Below are 26905 nucleotides of genomic sequence, written 5' to 3'. Positions count from 1 at the left end.
AACCTCTTATGTTTGCAATCTTATTCTCTGACCTTAGACATCAATCGTACTGCATGTTAAACATCGTAAATCAAGATATATTATAGGCTTTTATTACATGGATTGTGATTATTGTCGATTTCACCAATATATTTCTAAATATTTCAACTGTTAATCACATACATACATACATACATACATACATGAATATGTAAATATACAAATACCCGTTTGTTTTGACACACCATTGTCGTGTTGAATTTAGTGTAATTTACACAGAATTATGTTGGAAAAAATTGAGTATTAACTACGCATAAATTACTATTTTCTTTAGTCAGACTCTAATAATTTTTTAAAAACTAAATTGTAATGAAACATATATAGGCTATGTAGAGGCCTATTATTAAGTCACAAGATTGAATGCACCCGACTGATGTGCTCCGTGAAGTACTGTAGCACACAGTGCATTTGAAGCCTATGCTACATCCAAACCAGCATCTTCATTATAGTGTCAAATACTGTTCGTCTAACAAAACATCGTCTTATTGACAAGTTGAATATCCGTAATTGTGCACCATTTTGATTGGTAAAATTTGATTTCAGAGAATTCATTCTTGAAAATGCTTTTCATTGTATCCTCACTGGCTACTGTTTATTATTGCGGAGGGATATTTTCAGGTGACACCTTCACCGCTGCCGGATCTTGTTCTTTAAATAGCCCCGATGGGAGTATTTTGATTGGATGTATCTGCTTTGCAGGGGGCGAGCATTGATGAGTTTTAATATGTAACACAGTTTGAGGCTAGTCGCAAATTACATCGACGCGCTCCACAATAATGATCCAGAGACCATAGCCCAGTAGCAACAGTAATCAGCTCACTGAATGCAACCAGCAATGGGTTACAACTGGTTATTACATAATTATAAAATATTTATACATCTATAGACTCATAATATACTGTTAGTAACCTAAATATAAATCCTCAATATATAATTACTGAAACAGAACATGACAACAGAACGTGGGTAAGGTACTCTACTCCTGGTTGAGTTTGGCCCTAGCTGTAACATGCTAGGGCCAAACAAAAAATATATTTTGCAATGTTGTACTCAAGACCGATTTTATTCAGAAGCTGAAAACTATTGCAATTGCAAAACATGGCACTTTGAAACATACCGATTAACAAGGTGTTAATAAACCACAAAAAAAGTGCATCTGGCTGTTTATACAACTTCAGATGTTTTTGTTCAGGGCAGGCAGATACAACAATATATTGTTATAAGAAAGAATACAAAGACAGAATATTACATTTTTAATAGACAGATTGGACATCATGGTTATTTGGTTATTAATATTCCTCACCCGCTTCATCATCATCAGATTCTGTGCTTGTTCTGCCCAGCTCTTCATAATCCATCTCCAGGCAAGCCATGTCTTCTCTGGCCTCAGAGAACTCTCCCTCCTCCATGCCCTCACCTACATACCAGTGCACAAAGGCACGTTTGGCATACATGAGGTCAAACTTGTGGTCCAAACGGGCCCAGGCTTCAGCAATGGCAGTGGTGTTGCTCAGCATGCACACAGCCCTCTGGACTTTAGCTAGATCACCTCCAGGTACGGCAGTCGGGGGCTGATAGTTGATCCCAACCTGGTGAGATATAAATAAAATAAACAAATGACCCCTTAGGCCGCGAAAGAAATATGGTGTTCATCTCAAATCGCAATATAAACCATATACAGGAGGCAATCATGTTACTTACAGTGCCTTGCGAAAGTTTTCGGCCCCCTTGAACTTTGCGACCTTTTGCCACATTTCAGGCTTCAAACATAAAGATATAAAACTGTATTTTTTTGTGAAGAATCAACAACAAGTGGGACACAATCATGAAGTGGAACGACATTTATTGGATATTTCAAACTTTTTTAACAAATCAAAAACTGACAAATTGGGCGTGCAAAATTATTCAGCCCCCTTAAGTTAATACTTTGTAGCGCCACCTTTTGCTGCGATTACAGCTGTAAGTCGCTTGGGGTATGTCTCTATCAGTTTTGCACATCGAGAGACTGACATTTTTTCCCATTCCTCCTTGCAAAACAGCTCGAGCTCAGTGAGGTTGGATGGAGAGCATTTGTGAACAGCAGTTTTCAGTTCTTTCCACAGATTCTCGATTGGATTCAGGTCTGGACTTTGACTTGGCCATTCTAACACCTGGATATGTTTATTTTTGAACCATTCCATTGTAGATTTTGCTTTATGTTTTGGATCATTGTCTTGTTGGAAGACAAATCTCCGTCCCAGTCTCAGGTCTTTTGCAGACTCCATCAGGTTCTCTTCCAGAATGGTCCTGTATTTGGCTCCATCCATCTTCCCATCAATTTGAACCATCTTCCCTGTCCCTGCTGAAGAAAAGCAGGCCCAAACCATGATGCTGCCACCACCATGTTTGACAGTGGGGATGGTGTGTTCAGGGTGATGAGCTGTGTTGCTTTTACGCCAAACATAACGTTTTGCATTGTTGCCAAAAAGTTCAATTTTGGTTTCATCTGACCAGAGCACCTTCTTCCACATGTTTGGTGTGTCTCCCAGGTGGCTTGTGGCAAACTTTAAACGACACTATTTATGGATATCTTTAAGAAATGGCTATCTTCTTGCCACTCTTCCATAAAGGCCATATTTGTGCAATATACGACTGATTGTTGTCCTATGGACAGAGTCTCCCACCTCAGCTGTAGATCTCTGCAGTTCATCCAGAGTGATCATGGGCTGCATGGGCTCTTGGCTGCATCTCTGATCAGTCTTCTCCTTGTATGAGCTGAAAGTTTAGAGGGACGGCCAGGTCTTGGTAGATTTGCAGTGGTCTGATCCTCCTTCCATTTCAATATTATCGCTTGCATCCTTGGGATGTTTAAAGCTTGGGAAATCTTTTTGTATCCAAATCCGGCTTTAAACTTCTTCACAACAGTATCTCGGACCTGCCTGGTGTGTTCCTTGTTCTTCATGATGCTCTCTGCGCTTTTGACGGACCTCTGAGACTATCACAGTGCAGGTGCATTTATACGGAGACTTGATTACACACAGGTGGATTGTATTTATCATCATTAGTCATTTAGGTCAACATTGGATCATTCAGAGATCCTCACTGAACTTCTGGAGAGAGTTTGCTGCACTGAAAGTAAAGGGGCTGAATAATTTTGCACGCCCAATTTTTCAGTTTTTGATTTGTTAAAAAAGTTTGAAATATCCAATAAATGTCGTTCCACTTCATGATTGTGTCCCACTTGTTGTTGATTCTTCACAAAAAAATACAGTTTTATATCTTTATGTTTGAAGCCTGAAATGTGGCAAAAGGTCGCAAAGTTCAAGGGGGCCGAATACGTTCGCAAGGCACTGTACCGTGAAACCGGTGGGGCACCAATCCACAAACTGGATGGAACGTTTGGTCTTGATATTTTGAATGGCAGAGTTCACATCTTTGGGCACCACATCGCCACGGTACAGCATACAGCAGGCTATGTACATGCCATGGCGAGGGTCACACTTGACCATCTGATTGGCTGGCTCGAAGCAGGCAGTGGTGATCTCAGAGATGGTTAGCTGCTCATGGTAGGCCTTCTCAGCGGAGATAATGGGCGCGTAGGTGACCAGGGGGAAATGAATGCGGGAATGGGACTAAATTGGTCTGGAACTCTGTGAGGTCAACATTCAAGGCACCATCAAAGCGTAGGGAGGCAGTGATGGAGGAAACGATCTGACCGATCAATCTGTTGAGGTTGGTGTAGGATGGGCGCTCAACATCAAGGTTGCGGCGACAGATGTCGTAGATGGCCTCATTGTCCACCATGAAGGCACAGTCAGAGTGATCCAGGGTGGTGTGGGTGGTCAGAATGGAATCATATGGCTCTACCACAGCTGTGGACACTTGGGGAGCTGGGTAGATGGCAAACTCCAGCTTGGACTTCTTACCGTAGTCAACAGACAGGCGCTCCATCAGCAGAGAGGTGAAACCAGAGCCAGTGCCTCCTCCGAAGCTGTGGAAGATGAGGAATCCTTGTAGCCCTGTGCACTGGTCAGTCTAGGGAGAAAAACAATTGACCAACACCAGTGATGCACATATATATTGGCCTTAGCCTATATTATTACTACATTATGACTCAAATCCTTCCTTTGACTGTATGACCAAGATCTGGTCTTAATGTGATACTTACCATTTTACGGACACGCTCCAGAACCCCGTCAATGATCTCCTTACCCACGGTGTAGTGTCCACGGGCGTAGTTATTGGCTGCATCCTCCTTTCCAGAGATGAGCTGCTCAGGATGGTAGAGCTGCCTGTACATTCCCGTCCTGACCTCATCTGCAGGGAAAACAATCACTCATCAACAAATATAGGACATCAACTGGAAATGTCACCTAAATTACCACAGTAGTATCAATTAATTGTTGATTTGCTCTTGGTTGGCAGTCCTGTGCATTGATATTATGTAGCCTATAAAGCTGTACTTACATCCACCCACAGTGTAATGTAGATTCACAATTTTAACAATCAGATTTTTTTGTATTTATTAATGTGCAGTAGTAACACTTCTAGAACTGCTACAGTAGTGTTAGTGTTTTGATTAATGCACACTACTTAACAGACATACTGCAGTTCATTAGAAGTAACCTTGCATTTTATTCATTATTACTTGGCAAGGGCTACTTGTGTGTACTTTGGAGCAGCATATGCTGTGTGTGGGCTTTCTTTATTCATTCATCGTTTTGTTGTTGGCCCAGTTGTTATTGTTGTGAAAGTTTGGGATGTGTATCACTAATAAACCCCTCATTTATTCAACATTTAATTATTTTACCATCTCTTCTTCTTTGTATCAATATTCTACACCACCACTTACCAATTACAGCTGGCTAGGTCCACAAATACAGCCCTTTGTACAAGCTATCCTGAGCCACGCTCATTGAAGAAAGTGTAAAAGGGGTCATCACCGCCACCACCAATGGTCTTGTCTCTTGGATACCATGCTCCATCCAGCACAGGTCCCCGCATGCATTCCCAATTAGCACTCCTGCCTGGCCCATGAGGATGGATATGCATTTACACTACACATGTGCAATCACACACACAAACATGAATGATGGGTGGAGAGAAACAAAATGTTACAAATGAAATTGCTTACTGACCACTGTTGGCTCCAGGTCCACAAATATGGCCCTGGGAACATGGCGGCCAGAACTTCCTGTGTTAAAAAAGGTGTTGGAGGGGTCAGTCCGTGAATTAGGCCCCTGGTCCTCTTCATTGAGCACCCCGTCTGGCCCCACACCGTGTTCCAAGCAGAAGAGTTCCCAGCATGCATTGCCAGTCTGAACTCCCGCCTGGCCCACGTGGATGGAGATACACTCTCTCTGTTGGCAAAAAACGACAGCATGACTACTTCCTGTTCCTCAAACCATCTGGCTGAAGTGGAAAATACATAAACAGCAAAGCCCATCTGATACACAGATACTGTAAATCGGACTATATTAACACACAATGAATTCAACTATGCTGACATCTAGGATTTACTAATAACAACATTTGTGTATGTTATCTTTTCTGCTTTGGCTGGTTGTTTACACCTCAGTAAGCACAGTCAACTGAAGGGGTCGATTTAAAGTTGATAGAAAAGCAAAACCGGATATAGAAAAAAATCAAGAAATACATTACCACGTGGTTCAAGTATTTAAAGATAATGCCAAAAGTAGAGAGCAATATGGTAGCTCCAAATTTAAAGTAACTATGTCAACTCTAAATAATGATCCCCAAAGATCCTGAACTTAAATCTGGTCAAATAAAAATGATTTATTCCTTTGATAGACAGTTTCCCAGACACAGATTGACCCTAGTCCTGGACTTGAAATCAGGGTGCTTTTTTTTTTGTCCAGAACTTTTTTGTCCAGAACTAGGCCTAATCTGACTCTGGGAAACTGTACCTTTAAAGAATATATTTTAGGCAAACTGCCAGACACATGTTTCAGCAGGTCCAAATTCGTAGTCTTGGCACTGGATCTCAGGGGGAGGGAATTCTAGGTTCTCACAAGGTGGTAATAAACTGACATTTGAAAAGGAAATGGTATCTGGAAAAATGTAAAACTAAAATGCTGTGTAATATGCGTGATACAATAAGTCACAAAGACAAATATAACTCCTAAATTAGGAATACAAAGTAACTTATTGTATGATGACGTGAAAGGGGCTTGGCATGCTTGTTATATTTTTTTAATGGCTGATTCTTTAAAAAGCACAAGGTATCATGCATAGGCCCATAGGCTATGTACTAGACTACATGTTTCGTTGATGTACACAACTGATTTTGGAAGTTACTGTATCACAGTACATTACTTTCCTAGACTCCTGCCTAAATACAGGTATAGTAAGCTAATCTTTTAACAGATGTATTTATCATTTGAAAGTTGAAAAGTTTGTCAAGCATGTGACTCAATCTGCTGCGTCTGCCCCCTACCAGAGACGGAAGACAACTCGCTGTTTTTTGTTGTTGTGGTTCAATGAACTAAGTAGACCAGACTCAGCTGCTATTGCATTGGTGTCTTGAGGACACCCAGTAAAGTAGACCGGAACTGACTCTTTTTTTAAATGGTAAAAGGCCTGAGTGAACTATCTTAATTTATCCACCATCTTTGCCCACACCATACCACTTTCCGCTTCCTCACACAGGCTCAACAGATTCATTGGATTCCACTCTTTCAGACACAGACAGTATACATTCCCACGCATACAGTATTACCACAGTTTCTAAATCCAGAGGCGCAACAGCGCAAGACTTCCGGGAACGCATGCAGATCTACCATTTCAGTGTTTAATTGCTATATTGTAATTACTTCGCCACCATGGCCTATTTATTTCCTTAACTTACCTCATCTTCACTCACTGTATATAGACTTTTTGTTTTCTTTTGTTCTACTGTATTGTTGACTGTATGTTTAGCTTATTCCATGTGTAACTCTGTGTTGTTGTATGTGTCGAATTGCTACGCTTTATCTTGGCCAGGTCGCAGTTGCAAATGAGAAATTGTTCTCAACTAGCCTACCTGGTTAAATAAAAGTGAAAAAAATAAATAATAATAATAAACAAAGCAGACCAGGCCAGGGGTTGAGAAGTAAATGAGAGAGAGGTGAAAAAATATTCCCTATTTCTTCATTTTCAAAAAATCTAAAGGCACAACCTAGATTCGAGACAATGTCTTAAGTAGTTGAACATGTTATTGGTCCAACATCGTGAAAGTCACACGTTTTCATTTTCCTAAAAATCAACTACATATCGAAGGAGTGCGGTCCGCACATGCGCAGTTCGGTGCGAGACGACCGTTTGACATGACATATTTCTGCGCATGCGTTTAGCTTGCCGAAGTCGCCATGAAATCGCCTTCAAGTGTGATTGGGGATTTCTATTGGAGAAGCAGTTTCTGCCTATCTTCATACTATAGGCTACTCACTGTCTTTTGTATTACATTGTTGTAAGAACGTAGTAACAAAGTATCAACTTTCATACTAATGAATACATTCAATGGATAGGGGTAGGGCCCTACGCACGGCCGAGGCTATATGCATAAGGCAATAACAACTTTTTTTCAAATGAAACATCTGAAATAGTCGAGTGGTCCACATTTTCAGACTGCATGAACAAATCATTTGCCTTTGAGGGTGGCAAATATTAATAATAACACTGAAAATTGGGGAAAATGCACTAACCCCATTTAGAATTTCAATGCAAAAAGAGAAAAATTAAATAGTTATGTATAGTGCGGGCATACCATTTCCTCCTGTCAAGATTCGGATGATTGAAGACGCGTAAAAAAGGGTTAGAAAATGAATACAGTAAAAGGCGCGAAAAGTTTTGCTACAGCTCGGTCGACAATGGTCACCGCCAACACAGGAATGTAGACTGGGTCTGCGCTGCACTTTGAGCACACCGCCTTGCACACTACTAAAATACCTGAGCACTCCAGTCGAATTGTCATTGGATCCCAGTGGTGACGGTGTAGGTATGATGACGTTTCAAAAAGGGATTTACATGCAACCTAAAATATGTGATTTGGTTCATACTCCATCTACATGTAGATATTGTTGTGATTTTGGGAGGTAGCCAGGTTGGAACTGAACCAGGCTCTGGCCTTGGGTCAGTCTGCTCTTATCAAGGGTCACAAGATGACCCCTTATTTGATAAACTGACTACAGTATTGATGTTTGAACAACATAAACAAATGTTTACATATACAGTATATGTGATTTGGTTCATACTCCATCTATATGTAGATATTGTTGTGAATTTGGGAGGTAGCCCGGTTGGAACTGAACCAGGTCTCGCATTGGGGGAGTCGGTCATAAAGCTCTTATCAAGGATCACAAGACCACCCTCTCTTATGGGAAACACATCCCTGCCCCTCCAAACATCCATCCACACCCCTGATAGCCCCACAGTCGTGTCATCCCACTTCTGACTAATCAGTTCAGGGATTAGTCCAACCTGGACTCAAACCCAGGTCCCTGCGGGTGCGACTGTCAGTCCAACACCTTAGCCATGAAACCAAGAGGTCCGAACCCCTTGACAAAATCACTAGGCTTGTACTAAAGGTCACCACAGTACACATCAGCATAACATTCTGAATTGCCTTCATAACTGAATACAAATATAAAAGTGCTAAATTATCACAATGTTTATTCACTTTTCAAGTAACAACAAAGACTAGTCAGTATTTTGTACTTGCCCTGGAGAATAGGAGTCAAGTTTTTTTCTTGTCCAAACAAATCCACTGGGGACAAATGCATGCACCATACACACATCAAAAAAATACTTTTTGCTCTTTTGCTTTATTAGCAGTGTTCTTCAGTCTGTCGCTGGGGACAAAGGGATTTTGACAAGATGACAGAACAGCAAAAGAGCAAGGAATCATGTGCGATTATGAACCGCTTTCCCTAAAATGTAATTCATTTTAAAATGTCTTTGATACATTGAAAATAAGGACTGTGTCAGGCAAATACCAATTATTCAAGAAGTTATTTGTTTCTAAAAGCACTTTATACATAATTACAAAATCTACAAAGGGTTTTCTAATTGATAACCTGGCAAAAGCTAAATAATCATCATACTTGATGGTATGACAACAATCATCACAGTCCTAATGAGGCATCATGGTTGTTATGTTCAATGTGGGCCACAGGGGCATAAGGCATATAGCAGCAGCAAACTGGAGTCTCTTGTGTTTCTTCTGCTCCATGGTTCATAACAGAAGTAGAGAAATATATTGCACTTTAAAAGACGAGTCAAAAATGTACCTCATAGGTAACCACAACAACGGGAACCACTAAAAGAGTGTCATGCGATCGAGTGGGTTGGGATGGATGTCTTCTTGGATGCCACAACTGTTGATGAGGAGACTGAAATAACTCATCTCTGTTATACACCCCCTGTCCCTTATCCATTGAATGCCAAGGGTTTTCCCATAGAAGTAACCAAACTCAGATGAGAAAGTCTGATAAATAATCAATCAAGAGACTTCGGGGAGGGCATATAGCACACTGGCTGCAAGTGAGTGATCCATGTGTCACTCCATAGTAGTGGCACATAAATATCAAATTCAGGTTCAGGACTAGCTGCCTGCCCTCTTCCGCTTCATCCGACTTTTCTGAGGTAAATCTCACTTCTCTCGCAGGACACACACTCCTGCATCGCAGCGCTGTGTGGCCATGGAGGTGACCACCTCCCAGTTGTCAATCACTGGGTCGTAACACTCGATACTGCTCAGAAGGGAGTTTCCATCATACCTGGAGAGAGGACAAAAGAGCACAGGGGAGAATGAACAACATCATATGGCTGTGTTCAGTCACATCCTCATAATCGAAGACTGGACCATAAGGGGAGGTTGCTTTTATGATTCAGATATTACAATGTTATCTAAGCAAGAATAATATAAATCAATTAAAAGAGTTGTCATACATAATTTATATGAATAATCCCAACCAAAATGCATCTATATCTCTGTCAATACTGAAGTTGGGTACAGAGTCGCGGTCGGATGGTAACACTCCTGGCTCTATGCACATGTACAACTCTCAGCCGGAGACCGGGGTTCAATCCCTGTGTCCTCCCTTGACTCTGTATCTCCTCTTCACCTGTCTCCCCCATTTGTTTCTCATCTGTCTGTCATTAAAAGCAATAAACATATGAAAGGACAGTGAATTTCCACTCCTTTAAAATATTGGATATTTGAAATATATTAAAGTCGGAGAGGGTTTGGGATGTTTAGGCTTACCCAGCTATGGCGTAGAGTCGTCCCCGGAGGACAGTAGCTCCTACGTAGCAGCGGGGAGTGGTCATACTGGCTACTGTGGTCCAATAGTCTGTCCTAATGTTGTAAAACTCCACAGAGTCAAGATGCGCTGTTCCATCAAAGCCTCCCACCACATAGATGTGGTCGTTGAGCAAGGCTACACTGGCCCCTGCAACAAAGATTACAGGCCCTTCAGACATACTAACCATAGCCATATGTAGAGAGAGCCATACTGTATATAGTCTATATACAGCCCTGATACTATTATATTGTCATAGTCTGGAGTACTGACCTGAGCGTTTGGTAGCCATGGGGGTAACATTAGTCCAGTGTCCTGTGTGAGGGTCATACCGTTCCACTGAATTGAGGATGTTCAATCCGTCGTACCCACCTGCAACAAATTACATACATCCTTACTAAGGTCAGGGGGAAAACAGGTGGTATTTTACATATTTATACATCAACACCATTACAAACTTAAATAAAACATCTTTAATACCCACCTAGACAGTATATGAGTCCACTAGCCACCACCAGGCCAGCCCCTTCCCTGGCTGTCTGCATGTCCCCCAGCATACTCCACTGGTCAATATTGGGGTCATATCGTTCCATGCTGGTGTGACGGCGACTACCATCAAAGCCTCCAGCAACATAGATCATATCTGTGGGCAGAAAAGTGAGAAACGTTCCAACAACTTTTTGGAAGTCTGCTTTAGATAACACTTACAGGGTTTTGTTACACCTGAGGACAGTCATTCTCTTCAGTGCTATTTGCTTTTGTAAACCCCGTGACAATGAGGACTGTCAATCAGAGAAGATCCTTTACCTCCGAGTGTTGTCGCCCCGGCAAGGCCCCGCCGTACATTCATAGTGGCGACGTTGTACCAGATACCATCCTCGTCGGCCGTGTAGTCCAAGCACTCCACCGAGCTAAGCCGTGATCGACCATCGTAGCCGCCAATCACATACACGCGGTCATTGAGGGACACGGTAGCCACGTAACGCCTTTTCCGAGCAATGTTCTTTAAAAATATGCTTGGGATAAGTTAACCATGATCAGAGAATAGAGCCAAAATGTCTAATGAAAAAAAATGCTACTTACAGGTAAAAAGCTCCACTCCTGAGTTTTAGGATCATACTTCTCAACAATATCTATAGGGGATTGTTGACTGCCGAATCCTCCAATAACAAGCAGGACCTCCTTGGCACCTTGAAAGAACAACAGTGAATCACTTCTTCACATCAATAACAAGGTGGCAACTCCCACTAAGCTTGTATTGTATCCCTATTATTAGGACAAGAAAAGCACCTCAAAAAAGGGAGGGCAGTGCTGTACCTAATCTGGCTTGGGTGCGTTGCCCCTGCATCTCACTCCTCAGCTCAGGTCTAAGGTGAAATTTCTTGGCCTCATCCACAAGGTCTCGACAGGGAAGACTGCATCGAATGAGGGGCTGGAACACGTCAGAACATATACAGTACTTTATCCAGACATTAATAACACATAAAACAACACAAAAGTTTATTCCCCTGCTCAACACTTGCGGCGTGTTTTCCCGGCTCACAGTATTAATCATTCTCAATGGAGAATCTTTATTGAAAGTGGATTTTAGGCCAGGACTAGGTTTAATTTATGTACGGGAAACTGGCTGTTGATGTATTACTGCCTCACCTCGGAGTCGATAATGTCTGTGATATAGCGCGGAGTAAGCAAAGGCATCCGCACATGCTCCAGCATCTCCGATAAATACGTCTCCCTCTCTTTCCTATTGTGTTTAACCCAATTCAACACTGCCTCGAATACAGGCTCCTCTGAGTCCACCTGCAAATAGAGAAAATATGTATTGACAACCACACCCTGACAATAAAACCAAACATGCTTGTTGTAAAAATGTTAATCCTCGAGTATAACCACCCAAGGTCAAACATGCATTCAATCACACTGATTTCTTCACAGTAAATTCTCCAGTTTTAAATCAACACGGTATTACATTTAGTAGTGTTCCAGTGTCTATAAGGGTCCACACTTTTCAGTTATAATTAACACACTGCCCAGTGTAAAGCCTTATTTGCATATTTCCCAGTGTTCTTTGCCTTTCTAGTGAATTGTGTTTCAAGACCGTATTTGTTAGTGACAGACACACATGATTGTTGCATTCATTCATTTTCAGTCCTGTGGCCTTCACCCAGTGAGATTCTAAGCGAAAATGCTTTCATAATACATTTTTTTGACAATACAATAGGTATTTCATAAGGCCTTATACTGAGGGCCTGGTTTTACCCTAATACAGTGGTCTGAAATGCACAGTTTACAGGCCATATCATGCCTTCAAGTCCACTTGTCCTGGCTTGCAAAGTGATATGTAATTCCAATTGGAATCCAGCCAGAGTGGGGATATCCAACATTTGGAATTCTTATTCACCCGCAACCTGCATTCAGAATGACTGCCAGGGTTGGGAAGACTAAGATATGAGACTTCCTAAAGCATATAAACTTTAAAAACCATTTCAGTAACGTGTGCAATGAGTCCAAGTAACAGATTGGATTAGTTTAGAAACATTTGTTATTTATATTTAAGTGGCATAAGATTAATTAATCAATAAATCAACGTACATGCAAGACATAGATATTGAAACAAACAATTCTAAAAATCTACCTGAAATAGAGCATTCTGGGAAATATGATAATGATGGGCGTGGTTTTGGTTCAACTCTGATTATTAATAGTGAAGGGAAACTGAGGCTTTCTGAAATTGTTATTTACTCTGCGCTTCGACTATCTGTTCACAATGCTCATTAGTGACATCAACCGGTCAGCAATAAATAGCAGCATGTGATTATCAGATATACATTTTTACTCCACTGTTTTCATTAAAACTCTGTGGTGCAGCGGTAAGTTTTTAGCTTTAGTAGCCTATAATCAGTTGGAATACCATATTTGCACCTTTATATCATACTGCCCTTTTTTGCCTTCAAGTTGACTTTTTTTCAAAAACTGAATCTATGGCATTATTTAGGATGCTTAAAACATAAGCTTTTACTATACTAAATAAAACAAAAAATTAAATAAAACAAACAACAACAATGCAGAAAGTGTGGTTTCACATAAAACTATTTTCAAAACAGTAGGTCTTCAACAGGATTCGACCTCATAACCTCACACCCTCACATCCCCGAATGTTCCATACTCTACTTGCAAAGCTACTGGTCAGGTGAAAGTTTTTGTACAGAAAACTATAAAGTAAGTATGGTGTCCAGTAGAGGTCGGTGTTTGAAAGCCACTTAGAATCTAAGAAAGCACCGAAACCACAGCCAAATCAGTGGGATCTCCCAACACATGTTTTGAAAAAGCACATGATCAAATGAAGCTTCGGACGTCATTGATGATTTGATTTGACTTCTGATAAAGTGATGTACGCATCGACACACACATTCCTCTGAGCTCCTGTATCAAATGTAATATCACTAGTTATTAACACCAACACTGGGGTTATTTTATACCAATAACTGTTAATTTAACACAGAGTTCATTTAACTCCTGAATCAACACTACACATTTTAGACCGAAAAATCAACACTAGGTAACACTGGCCAATTTTCTGTGTCCAAATAACTGAGATCAACTTCACTTCAAGAGAAAAGTCAGTCAGGTTTTAGATACAGTCAACTAGGGCACAGTTACAAAAATAACAGGAAATTGTGCCTTTGATTTAACTAAGTGTACAGTGCATTCAGAAAATGTTCAGACCCCTTCCCCTTTTCCACATTTTGTTACATTACAGCCTTATTCTATAAAAAAAATGCCCTCTTCAATCTACGCACAATACCCCATGACGGTGAAAACAAGTTTTAGACAGTTTTGCAAATGTATTACAAATAAAAAACAAATACCTTATTTACATAAGTATTCAGACCCTTTGCTGTGAGACTCGATATTGAGATCAGGTGCATCCTGTTTCCATTGATCATCCTTGATGTTTCTACAACTCGATTGCAGTCTACCTGTGGTAAATTCAATTGATTGGACATTCAGGCACACACAGCTGTCTACAGTATATAAGGTCCCACAATTGACAATGCATGTCAGAGCAAAAACCAAGTCATGAGGTCGAAGGAATTGTCCGTAGAGCTCCGAGACAGGATTGTGTCGAGGCAGAGATCTGGAGAAGGGTACCAAAACATTTCTTCAGCATTGAAGGTCCCCAAGAACACAGTGGCCTCCATCATTCTTAAATGGAAGAAGTTTGGAACCATTAAGACTCTTCCTAGAGCTGGCAGCCCAGCCAAACTGAGCAATCGAGGGAGAAGGGCCTTGTTCAGGGATGTGACCAAGAACCCAATGATCACTGTGACAGAGCTCCAGAGTTCCTCTGTGGAGATGGGATAACCTTCTAGAAGAACAACCATCTATGCAGCACTCCACCAATCAGGCCTTAATGGTAGAGTGGCCAGACAGAAGCCACTCCTCAGTAAAAGGCACATGACAGCCCGATTGGAGTTTGCCAAAAGGCATCAAAAGAACTCTCAGACCATGAGAGACAAGATTCTCTGGTCTGACAAAACCAAGATTGAACTCTGGCCTGAATGCCAAGCATCGCGTCTGGAGGAAACCAGGGCACCATCCCTACGGAGAAGCATGGTGGTGGCAGCATCATGCTGTGGGGATGTTTTTCGGCGGCCGGGACTGGGAGATTAGGCAGGAATGAGGGAAAGATGAACGGAGCAAAGTACAGAGAGATCCTTTATGAAAACCTGCTCCAGAGCACTCAGGACCTCAGACTGGGGCGAAGGTTCAACTTCCAACAGGATAACAACCCTAAGTACACAGCCAAGACAACCCAGGAGTGGCTTCGGGACAAGTCTCTGAATGTCCTTGAGTGGCCCAGCCAGAGCCTAGACATGCACCCGATTGAACATCTCCGGGGAGACCTAAAAATAGCTGTGCAGCAAGGCTCCCCATCCAACCTGACAGAGCTTGAGAGGATCTGCAGAGAAGAATGGGAGAAACTCCCAAAATATGGCTGTGCCAAGCTTCTAGCGCCATACCCAAGAAGTCTTGAGGCTGTAATCGCCTCCAAAGGTGCTTCAACAAAGTACTGAGGAAAATGTCTGAATACTTGTGTTAATGTAATATTTCTGTTTTTTTTATACATTTGCAAACATTTCTAAAAACCAGTTTTTGTCTTTGTTATTCTGGGGTATTGTGTGTAGATTGATGAGGGGGTGAAATTATTTAATCCATTTTAGAATAAGGCTGTAACGTAACAAAATGTGGAAAAGGTCAAGGGGTCTGAATACTTTCCAAATGCACCGTATATTACAGACATTTGATCACGAAAATCATGACAAACAAAAATACTTTGAATTCATAGGTAAACTATAAATAAAGTCCCATGGTTAGAATTATTTTTTATAAAGAAAGATATGCGCTGTGCAGTTAAAGACAGGAATTTTCAGAGCACGAAAGCATACTTAAATCAAATTGTCTTCCCCATAATTTCAGAGCCAGGAAAATCTGCACAGGGGGCCCCATTAATGGAGATTATTGCAGGTCTACACTTGCACTGTTCCTTTCCAATTTGAGACTTGGGAAAAGTGACCCCACGCTTTCAAAGACGACCCTGAATGGAGATCAGAAATGCACCCGAGGCAGCATGACTGTGTGCTCTCTGAATTCACAAACAAATTCGGTACACTATTCAACTTTGGTAGCACTTTACATCAAGTTTCTCTTATAGCTTAGTAACATCATAATTACACCAGTAACAACATTGTATTAGCATGTTGTTACTTAGTTCTTCAGTAATTGTAGTTTAATTGCATAGAAATTGAGTTGTAATTACAAAAGAGGAACAGTGACTTTTCCTATTACAAAAACCATTAAACTCCATTAAAGGCTACCTAATTTACAAAGGCTACCTAATGGCTACCTAATTTACAAAGGCTAACTAATGGCTACCTAATTTACAAAGGCTAACTAATGGCTACCTAATTTACAAAGGCTAACTAATGGCTACCTAATGGCTACCTAATTTACAAAGGCTAACTAATGGCTACCTAATTTACAAAGGCTAACTAATGGCTACCTAATTTACAAAGGCTACCTAATTTACAAAGGCTACCTAATGGCTACCTAATTTACAAAGGCTAACTAATGGCTACCTAATTTACAAAGGCTACCTAATTTACAAAGGCTACAATGTAAAACAACAATATTACAATCCAATTAGAGCGTTAAAACACAGGTATAATACCTCATCAAATCCACCTTTGTTTACCTGGATTTCATCGCATTTAACTAGTTTTTCAACCTCGTTCTGGCAGAGCAGCATAAACTCCTCATGTTGAACAACCTCAGGGAAGTGCTTCTGAGAGAAGAGCTCAGCGGCCTGCATCAGGTCAAGGCAATTGTGGGTCTCAGCAAAGTCCCGAATGCCCAGGCAGTTTGTGGGATCAAGCTGACTATCCAGAAAGTCACAACATGCTCTTTTCACTCCTGAGGAATACAAAGAAGTGCAGGACGTTAATTTGTGAAATAATGTTGAAGTATTTAAAACTGCAATATGTAACTTTTTGGGCAACCTGACAAAATTCACATAGAAATGTGTGTTATATTATCTGTCACTCTCATTAAAAGCAAGTCTAAGAAGCGGTATATATGTTCTATGTGTGTCATTTCTTTGCTTCCCGTTGTTTTTGTGTCTTTCACTGTTGGTTTTGTACACTAGCTTCAAACAACTGAAAATACAATATTTTTGGTTATAGAAAATATATTTCACAGCGGTTTAGATGGTACAATGATTCTCTACACTATACCTGCTTGTTTTTTTCACAAAATGAAATTTGTATTTTAGCAACCTGGAAATGGCAGAGTGATTTCTGCCTAGTGCATCTTTATTTTTGCTAAAAACTTGTTGAGATAAATTAACAATGTTTCAACTATATTATCAAATTAGCAACACATTAGCCAATCATATTGCACAAACCTGATAAGGGGTGGTGATGGGTGTGCATTTCCTTTTACAAAGGAGCAGATTTAGATTTAACTGTCATTCAGCTGTTTTGAAAGCCAAGAAGAAAAAATACAAATTGAGTACAATACAAGCTTGCTAGGACAGAACAAATACAACAAAGGCCAAAGCCAACAATGGCAGGAGTCTCTCACAGCCTACCCCACCCAAATTGAGAGGCCTTTGAAGCCCCCTCCCACTGTTCAGTCCATTCACTGGCATTTTATACCAGAAATCTGCCTCCAGAAAAAAGCTTCTCCCAAGTGGGTGTGACACCTACTACCTGTCTCCCCCTGTCTGGTACAGGTACCCTCGCTACACTCCCCCCTCTCTCCCGAGCTATCGCTCGCCTTCAGCACACACGCATTGTTGTGGCGAGTGACTCTGAACTTACAGTGGCTAGCCCCAAGTCATTATCCTCTACGGGATCAGTGTCCCTTCACCGGGATGATTGAGCTAACATGTGCTAATGTGATTAGCATGATGTTGTAAGTAACAAGAACATTTCCCAGGACACTTGTCTTATATGGGCAGAAAACTTAAATTATTGTTAATCTCACTGCACTGTCCAATTTACAGTAGCTATTACAGTGACAAAAATACCATGCTATTGTTTGAGGAGAGTGTACAACAACAAAAATCTTATCACGGCAAATGGTTTGAACATTCACCGCTGAAGGTAAATAATGTACTTACATTCAGTAATATTGCTCTTATTTGTTATCCTGAGGGTCCCAGAGATAAAAATGTAGCATAGTTTTGTTTGCTAAAATCAAATTTTATATTCAAATGTAGGAACTGGGTTCTGAAGTTTCTGAAACTGCACTTGTGAAGGTGGTAAATGACCTTTTAATGGTGTCAGACCGAGGCTCTGCATCTGTCCTAGTGCTCCTAGACCTTAGTGCTGCTTTTGATACCATCGATCACCGCATTCTTTTGAAGAGATTGGAAACCCAAATTGGTCTACACGGACAAGTTCTGGCCTGGTTTAGATCTTATCTGTCAGAAAGATATCGGTTTGTCTCTGTGAATGGTTTGTCTTCTGACAAATCAACTGTAAATTTCAGTGTTCCTCAAAGTTCCCTTTTAGGACCACTATTGTTTTCACTATATATTTTACCTCTTGCGGATGTCATTCGATAAACATAATGTTAACTTTCACTGCTATGCGGATGACACACAGCTGTACATTTCAATGAAACATAGTGAAGCACCAAAATTGCCCTCGCTAGAAGCCTGTGTTTCAGACATAAGGAAGTGGATGGCTGCAAACTTTCTACTTTTAAACTCGGACAAAACAGAGATGCTTGATCTAGGTCCCAAGAAACAAAGAGATCTTCTGTTAAATCTGACAATTAATCTTGATGGTTGTACAGTCGTCTCAAATAAAACTGTGAAGGACCTCGGCTTTACTCTGGACCCTGATCTCTCTTTTGACTAACATATCAAGACTGTTTCAAGTACAGCTTTTTTCCATCTATGTAACATTGCAAAAATCAGAAACTTTCTGTACAAAAATGATGCAGCAAAATTAATCCATGCTTTTGTTACTTCTAGGTTAGACTACTGCAATGCTCTACTTTCCGGCTACCCGGATAAAGCACTAAATAAACTTCAGTTAGTGCTTAATACGGCTGCTAGAATCCTGACTAGAACCAAAACATTTGATCATATTACTCCAGTGCTAGCCTCCTACACTGGCTTCCTGTTAAGGCAAGGGCTGATTTCAAGGTTTTACTGCTAACCTACAAAGCATTACATGGGCTTGCTCCTACCTATCTTTCCGATTTGGTCCTGCCGTACATACCTACACGTACGCTACGGTCACAAGATGCAGCCCTTCTAATTGTCCCTAGAATTTCATTGATCTTCCTATCTGGGTTGGCGCCTCCACTTGGGTTGTGCCGTGGTGGAGATCTTTGTGGGCTATACTCGGCCTTGTCTCAGGATGGTAAGTTGGTGGTTGAAGATATCCCTCTAGTGGTGTGGGCACTGTGCTTTGGCAAAGTGGGTGGGGTTATATCCTGCCTGTTTTGCCCTGTCCGGGGGTATCATCGGATGGGGCCACAGTGTCTCCTGACCCCTCCTGTTTCAGCCTCCATTATTTATGCTGCAGTAGTTCATGTGTCAGGGGGCTAGGGTCAGTCTGTTATTTCTGGAGTACTTCTCCTGTTTTATCCGGTGTCCTGTGTGAATTTAAGTATGCTATCTCTCTCTCTCTCTCTCTCTCGCTCTCAGAGGACCTGAGCCCTAGGACCATGCCTGAGGACTATCTGGCATGACGACTCCTTGCTGTCCCCAGTCCACCTGGCCGTGTTGCTGCTCCAGTTTCAACTGTTCTGCCTGCGGCTATGGAACCTATGGAACCTGACCTGTTCACCGGACGTGCTACCTGTCCCGGACCTGCTGTTTTCAACTCTCTAGAGACAGCAGGAGCGGTAGAGATACTCTTAATGATCAACTATGAAATGCCAAATTACATTTACTCCTGAGGTGCTGACTTGTTGCACCCTCGACAACTACTCTGATTATTATTATTTGACCATGCTGGTCATTTATGAACATTTGAACATCTTGGCCATGTTCTGTTATAATCTCCACCCGGCACAGCCAGAAGAGGACTGGCCACCCCTCATAGCCTGGTTCCTCTCTCGGTTTCTTCCTAGGTTTTGGCCTTTCTAGGGAGTTTTTCCTAGCCACCGTGCTTCTACACCTGCATTGCTTGCTGTTTGGGGTTTTAGGCTGGGTTTCTGTACAGCACTTTGAGATATCAGCTGATGTAAGAAGGGCTATATAAATACATTTGATTTGATTTAAAGTTTGAACCCCTGCTGTTTCTGGATTTGGGTACATCATTTTAGGCAAAAATGGGAAAAAAAGTGTCCATTCCTTAATCTTGTTCTGCACACCTCCAAAACTAAGGTCATGTGGTTTGGTAAGAAGAATGCCCTTCTCCCCACCGGTATGATTACTACCTCCTGAGGGTTTAAAGCTTGAGGTAGTCACCTCATACAAGTACTTGCGAGTATGGCTAGATGGTACACTGTCCTTCTCTCAGCACATATCAAAGCTACAGGCTAAAGTTAAATCTAGACTTGGTTTCCTCTATCGTAATCGCTCCTCTTTCACCCCAGCTGCCAAACTAACCCTTATTCAGATGACCATCCTACCCATGTTCGATTACGGAGATGTAATTTATAGATTGACAGGTAAGGGTGCACTCGGGTGGCTAGATGTTCTTTACCATTCTGCCATCAGATTTGCCACCACTGCTCCTTATAGGACACATCACTGCACTCGATACTCCTCTATAAACTGGTCAACTCTGTATACCCGTCGCAAGACCCACTGGTTGATGCTTATTTATAAAACCCTCTCAGGCCTCACTCCCCCCTATCTGAGCTATCTACTGCAGCGCTCATTCTCCACATACAACACCCGTTCCACCAGTCACATTCTGTTAAAGGTGTGCTCCCTCTCCAGCCTCTAGGTCACCAGGCTGCTCATTATGGTGCACACCTGTCACCATCATTACGCGCACCTACGCGTCATCAGACTCACCTGGACTCCATCACTTCCCTGATTACCTTCCCTATATATGTCACTCCCTTTGGTTCCTTCCCCAGGCGTTCTTGTTTCTGTTTCATGACTGTGCGTTGTTCGTGTTTCTTGTTTTGTATTATGTTGCGTTTATTTATTAAAACACTCACTCCCTGAACTTGCTTCCCGACTCTCAGCGCACATCGTCAAAAAAGATCGCCAAAGCACACACATCCCTGGATCGCTTGTCTTTTTTCATTTTAATGGCAGCTAGCGACTGAAATGAGCCACAACAAACACTCAAACTGGACAGTTTTATCTCAATTTCTTCATTCAAAGACTCAATTATGGACACTCTTACTGAGAGTTGTGGCTGCTTCACGTGATGTATTGTTGTCTCTACCTTCTTGCCCTTTGTGCTGTTGTCTGTGCCCAATAATGTTTGCACAATGTTTTGTGCTGCTACCATGTTGTTGTCATGTTGTGTTGCTGTCATGCTGTGTTATGTGTTGCTGCCATGTTATGTTGTCTTAGGTCTCTCTTTATCTACTGTTGTGGTGTCTCTCTTATTGTGATGTGTGTTTTGTCCTATTATATATATATATATATATATATATATATTTAATCCCAGTTCCCATCCCCGCAGGAGGCCTTTTGGTTGGCCATCATTGTAAGTAAGAATTTGTTCTGACTTTCCTAGTTATTTTTTTTTTTTTTTAAGTAAAACAAAATGGTACTTTATTCCGCAGAGTACATACTGTGGATGTAAAGTATAGTGCATATAGCACACCCTGTCCAAGGGTTGTCATATTATTTTTTGACTGCTCAATTTACCTTTGAGCTGCAGCAGACAGGCAGCAGGAAGCAGTTCCTGGACATTCTCCACTGTGACCAGGACTGTCTCTGTGTAAACAAAGTCCAGCAGGATCTCCATGGTGGACGCAGTCAACCCCTGAATGTCTACGAAGGATTTCCCTTTCTCTGACAGCTGCAAAAGAACAACAGCAAAGACAGACACGTCAGCTTAAATGACTAGCTACTAGTAGTACTAGTTGTAGTCTCTCTCGCCAGACCCTGGATGCTCCGCACGCTCCATCTGGCTGTGAGAAGAGACTAGACTAGGGGAATACATCACACAAAAAATATAAATAGTTTATTATTTGTCATACATGTGTAGGAAGCAGTGAATTATAGTCAGCTTTGTTAGTAAAAGAGCAATGCTCACCTGATTATTCATAGAGCTAAAAATGTTAAAGGAAAGAAACTAGGTCAACTGAGCTGCAGAGAAATAATTAGCATTGGACTATTTCTGCTATGCACTTTCATGGCTTTTTCAAGGTTGTGAATATGATCCATGCAATTTAGTTCAAGTTTTTATTAAATGAATAACCAGATGGCAGTCCGATAAGACACCGAAAGACATATTTCTCAAAAAATGAATAGCAGTTTAATTTCAGCCTACACAAATCTTAGCTGGGTTCTAAGCACAAGGGATATGTAGAAACTATTTTGGTAATGTCAACCTCAGAATCAGTTAATCAATTATTCCCTGTCTCTTTCTGCATATAAAGAGAACCACCAGCAAAAGTATTTAGAAAGTTATTATTGCTGATGACACTGGTGATCAGTCTGGTTAGGATTAGATTTCCGGGCAACCTTTTTTTGTCCTGGTTTTTTGAGGAGTCACCTCTACATTATCGCCAGTCTTGTGCTTACAGTTACCTCGCTGGTGAACATGGCGCAGAAGTAGTCACTGCAGGCTGCCAGGACAATGCGGTGCACAGGAAAGTCAGTATTCTCCACTCTCAAAGTGATGTCACAGAGTGTGTTGCTCTTACGAAGTGCGTTCATGGCATTGAGGATGGATTTGGCATGGGAGTTGGTCATGATGTCTTTGGGAGCCATGGTACTGTACTTGACAAGAGGGCCTCAAGTTTCAAGAATCTCAACGTGCTGCAATATCTGGCAAAAACAGAAAAGCGCGATTGAACATAGTTTGCAGGCAAAGATGACAAATTATGATACATTACATGAGACCTCGACCACTGAGGTTTACAGCTGTTTAATGTGCAGGCAAAATACATGTTTTTATTTCACCTTTATTTAACCAGGTAGGCTAGTTGAGAACAAGTTCTCATTTGCAACTGCAACCTGGCCAAGATAAAGCAAAGCAGTTCGACACATACAACAACACAGAGTTACACATGGACAAACATACAAGAGAGCAAACATACAATCAATAATACAGCAGAAAAAGTCTATATACAGCATGTGCAAATGAGGTAGGATAGGGAGGTAAAGGCAATAAATAGGCCATGGTGGCAAAGTAATTACAATATAGCAATTAATAAACACTGGAATGGTAGAATGTGCAGAATATGAATGTGCAAGTAGAGATACTGGGGTGCAAAGGAGCAAGATAAATAAATAAATACAGTATGGGGATGAGGTAGTTGGATGGTTTATTTGGGCTACGTACAAGTGCGGTGATTTGTGAGCTGCTCTGACAGCTTGTGCTTAAAGCTGGTGAGGGGGATATGAAATTGTGTGCCAACATAATGTGTAACGTAACTGATATGAAAAGTAAATACTTATATTTTGCACCATTTTCTTCAAACCTGAAAATGCTGTGAAGGCACGCCCATTTTCTGAAGAATTGCATTATGGGCCCTCAAAGCACGGCAATTGTATCCACTGCTTATTTAGGATTTTATTTGTATTTATTTTTTAGAGAAATTGTTTTTATTTTTGTATTATTTTTCATTTATTTTACATAGGGGAACACAAGTACATATAAAGAATATGCAAAGGACAATTGGGCTAGGGGGTACAATATCACATTACACAAGGACCTCAAGGGACATACATACATTTATAATTCTAAAAGCTTTTTTGTTGGTAGAGTATTTAATTGTCTTTAAAATATAGTTCAATTTATTTTTGTAAGGTAAGAAAATGTGTTTTATTTGTAAATTTACATTTATAAATAATAATTTTGGCCAAAAGAATAATTACGTAAATTAAAATTACGTAAAATTGTTTCAACTTATTTCTATCATAGGTAAAGAATCTTCATAAATGTGTTCAATTATAAATCTACTGATGTCTTGCCACAGATTTCTTACATGAATACAATGGCAAAAAATATTCAACACTGTTTCTGGGTGGTCACTACAATATATATATTTTTTACTAATTCATATAGTGAAAAAAAAGAAGAAACTTCCTTCATTTTGTTAATAAGTATGTATGTGTGGCAACATCCAACCTTTTTTCCAACCGATATTATCAATAAAACCATTCCAATAAAGCATGACATAAAGTATAGATACAACAACCTGTTGACAAAAGGCTTGTATAGCTCTATTGTTGTTGAATGGACCAAAAGAAAAACAAATCTTTCCTACCAATGAGTCAACAGGGTTAATCATAGGTATGTTTTTATTTAACCTTCATTTAACTAGAGGCAAGTAAGTTAATAACACATTCTTATTTACAATGACGGCCTACCAAAAGGCAAAAGCCCTACTGCGGGGACGGGGGGTTAAGGTCATGTTCTGAGGATCAGGTCTTGACATTTTCCTGAATAATAAAGCAACACCTGAGGGAATGGCATCTTAAACAACTGTAAAATCTTTAGGCATGACAGGGATCTTGTAAAGTATACTTTTATGAACTGGGTGGTTTGAGCCCTGAATTCTGATTGGCTGAAAGTCATGGCGTATCAGACAGTATACCACAGGTATGACAAAACATTTAGTTGTACTGCTCTAATTATGTTGGTAATCAGTTTACAATAGTAATAAGGCTCCTCGGGGGTTTGTGGTATATGGCCGTGGTCAATATACCACAGCTAAGGGCAGTGTCCAGGTACTCCGCGTTGTGTTGTGCGTAGGAACAGCCCTAGCCGGCATATATTGGCCATATACCACACCTCCTCGGACCTTAATGCTTAAGAATACTTGTATTTTGGCGAATGTAGTATGACATCCGGGAACTTTTGGCATACTAACTATATCCATACTATGACCAATAATCATACTACATACTTAAGTACGAGTATTCGAACACAGCTGGATTCCAATAGCTAGCTAACGTTCCATTTCTTTGGCTAAACTGGTGTGGAACTTACTCCTCAGTCTGAAGTGTCCCCACATGCGTCAACAAACAGCAAGGCAGAGGTTCCGAGTTAGTGCCAGGTATAGGCCGAATTGGAAGGAAGTTGTACTCGTTAAATAAGCGACGCTACACTGGCATACGTCCAAGTCGAGTTGAATTAGATTTACTAAAAGCAAGGATTTTAAATAAGATGTCACCTTATGACGTTTTCCAACTCCAAATAGCTAACTAACTAGCAGGTGGTTATGCCAAGGCTAACTAGCCGCAGATAACCGTTGCTAACTACGAGTTAATGGTTTGAATGAATATGACAGACAAACTACCAAATAAGGAACACGAATGGCACACACAGTATCAAGCAATACAACTACCCACCACCTAGCTAGTTAGCTTGCTAATGCTATCTAGCTAACTCCAATGCAATGATGGCAGGCGTCCAAGTCAGAGTTGAAGATGCCAAATGTGATCCATGGTAGCGTGTGCTTTCCTACAATAGTGTGGGCTATTGCGAATTCGTTTTTCAAAGTAATTACTAACAAAATATGAATTTCAAGGATGTCGCAACAAATCTTGCTGGGAAAGCCTTCCGCAGTCAGTGTAGCCTTTGACAAAAACACGATGACTATACGTCACGACTCACATACGCACAAGCAGACCTCTAATGTGAATGTGCATGTTTTTACTATTGAAAGTAAACACTGAACCAATGTAAACACACCCGCAAAAACTCAGAATCAAAGCAATACATTTTTTTTCTCTCCCTTTTTAACAAATTTAGCAAGGGAATTTTTGTTTGTTTATTGTTGTGACCGCCTGCTTGAAATCGCAGGCGCAGGGTCGCTGGAGTTCGATTTCTTATGAATGGTGCCAAAAGTGCAACATCGTCAACTTGGCGCACACCGGTGCTCATCCACAAGAGTATATTTAGTCCCTGGGACATCATTCCTACTATATATACAGTACCAGTCAAAAGTTTGGACACACCTACTCATTCAAGGGTTTTTCTTTATTTTTACTATTTTCCACATTGAAGAATAATAGTGAAGACATCAAAACTATGAAATAACAGCTTCTATCTCAAGGCCATCAGACTGTTAAACAGCCATCACTAACATTGAGTGGCTGCTGCCAACATACTGACTCAAATCTCTAGCCACTTCAACAATAAAAAATTGGATGTAATAAATGTATCACTAGTCACTTTAAACAATGGCACATTATAAAATGTTTACATACCCTACATTACTCATCTCATATGTATAAACTGTACTCTATACCATCTACTGCATCTTGCCTATGCCATTCTTTCCTTCTTAATGCATTCTAGCCAATCAGTTGTGTTGTGACAGGGTAGGGCTGGTATACAAAAGATAGCCCTATTTGGTAAAAGACCAAGTCCAAATTATTGCAATAACAGCTCAAGTAAGCAAAGAGAAATGACAGTCCATCATTACTTTAAGATATGAAGGTTCAGTGAAGGTCCAATCCAGAAAATGTCAAGAAATTTGAAAAGTTTCTTTAAGTGCAGTCACAAAAACCATAAAGCTCTATGATGAAACTGGCTCTCATGAGGACCGCCACAGGAATGGAAGACCCAGAGTTACCTCTGCTGCAGAGGATAAATTAGAGTTACCAGCAAGAGTTACCAGCAAAATAAATGCTTCACAGTTCAAATAACAGACACATTTCAACATCAACTGTTTAGAGGAGACTGCGTGAATCAGGCCTTCATGGTCAAATTGCTGCAAAGAAACCACTATGAAAGGACACCAATAAGAGGAATAGACTTTCTTGGGCCAAGAAACACTTACAATGGACATTAGACCAGTGGAAAGTTGGTCTGATGAGTCCAAATTTTAGATTTTTGGTTCCAACCGCCGTGTCTTTATGAAATGCAGAGTAGGTGAACAGACGATCTCCGCATGTGTGGTTCCCACTG

At 40.8% G+C, this 26905-nt stretch overlaps 2 protein-coding genes across 8 annotated transcripts; both read right to left on the bottom strand.

Annotated features, from left to right (window-relative positions):
- Positions 1-96: 96 nt before the first annotated feature.
- Positions 97-8147, bottom strand: tuba5 (tubulin alpha 5). 3 transcript variants are annotated; one of them, XM_036945810.1, is made up of 5 exons: positions 7784-7965; positions 5157-5378; positions 4187-4335; positions 3945-4053; positions 97-1628 (listed from the first exon to the last, which is right to left on the bottom strand). In XM_036945810.1, exons 3-5 carry the CDS (start codon positions 4316-4318, stop codon positions 1585-1587), a joined length of 285 nt encoding a protein of 94 aa, XP_036801705.1. In that variant the 5' UTR covers positions 4319-4335; positions 5157-5378; positions 7784-7965; the 3' UTR covers positions 97-1584. The 3 variants fall into 3 exon arrangements, with proteins under 3 accessions (XP_036801705.1, XP_036801704.1, XP_036801703.1); XM_036945809.1 differs by lacking the exons at positions 97-1628; positions 3945-4053; positions 4187-4335 and adding an exon at positions 4871-5045 and having other exon boundaries at positions 5153-5378; positions 7784-8147; XM_036945808.1 differs by lacking the exons at positions 97-1628; positions 3945-4053; positions 4187-4335 and adding an exon at positions 4871-5045 and having other exon boundaries at positions 7784-7991.
- A 530-nt stretch (positions 8148-8677) lies between these two features.
- On the bottom strand, positions 8678-25585 carry LOC110492135 (kelch-like protein 12). 5 transcript variants are annotated; one of them, XR_002468955.2, is made up of 13 exons: positions 25342-25585; positions 22570-22809; positions 21682-21835; positions 16576-16793; positions 11970-12119; positions 11637-11751; positions 11403-11509; positions 11127-11322; positions 10804-10962; positions 10593-10691; positions 10283-10469; positions 9967-10170; positions 9661-9794 (listed from the first exon to the last, which is right to left on the bottom strand). XR_002468955.2 is itself a non-coding variant. In XM_021566173.2 (12 exons), exons 2-12 carry the CDS (start codon positions 22750-22752, stop codon positions 9668-9670), a joined length of 1695 nt encoding a protein of 564 aa, XP_021421848.1. In that variant the 5' UTR covers positions 22753-22809; positions 24980-25585; the 3' UTR covers positions 8678-9667. The 5 variants fall into 5 exon arrangements, 3 of the variants coding, with proteins under 3 accessions (XP_021421848.1, XP_021421849.1, XP_021421846.1); XR_002468956.2 differs by having other exon boundaries at positions 9991-10170; XM_021566173.2 differs by lacking the exon at positions 9967-10170 and having other exon boundaries at positions 8678-9794; positions 24980-25585.
- Between the last annotated feature and the right edge of the window lie 1320 nt (positions 25586-26905).

Source organism: Oncorhynchus mykiss, chromosome 16, assembly GCF_013265735.2.
Source record: "Oncorhynchus mykiss isolate Arlee chromosome 16, USDA_OmykA_1.1, whole genome shotgun sequence".
NCBI classification, from domain to species: Eukaryota; Metazoa; Chordata; class Actinopteri; order Salmoniformes; family Salmonidae; genus Oncorhynchus; species Oncorhynchus mykiss.
Note: the sequence above shows the minus strand (reverse complement) of the source record. Positions and strands in the feature narration are given on the sequence as shown.

Bases quoted from the DNA above. Each gene is read 5' to 3' on its own strand.
- LOC110492135 (XM_021566173.2), bottom strand. From the start codon at position 22,752: ATGGCTCCCAAAGACATCATGACCAACTCCCATGCCAAATCCATCCTC. The intron at 11,752-11,969 runs GTGAGGCAGTAA...GACGTGTTCCAG, and splicing joins CAGACATTATCGACTCCGAG to CCCCTCATTCGATGCAGTCT. The intron at 11,510-11,636 runs GTACAGCACTGC...TGTTCTTTCAAG, and splicing joins ACGCACCCAAGCCAGATTAG to GTGCCAAGGAGGTCCTGCTT.
- tuba5 (XM_036945808.1), bottom strand. The intron at 5,046-5,156 runs GTCAGTAAGCAA...CTCATGGGCCAG, and splicing joins TGGACCTGGAGCCAACAGTG to GCAGGAGTGCTAATTGGGAA.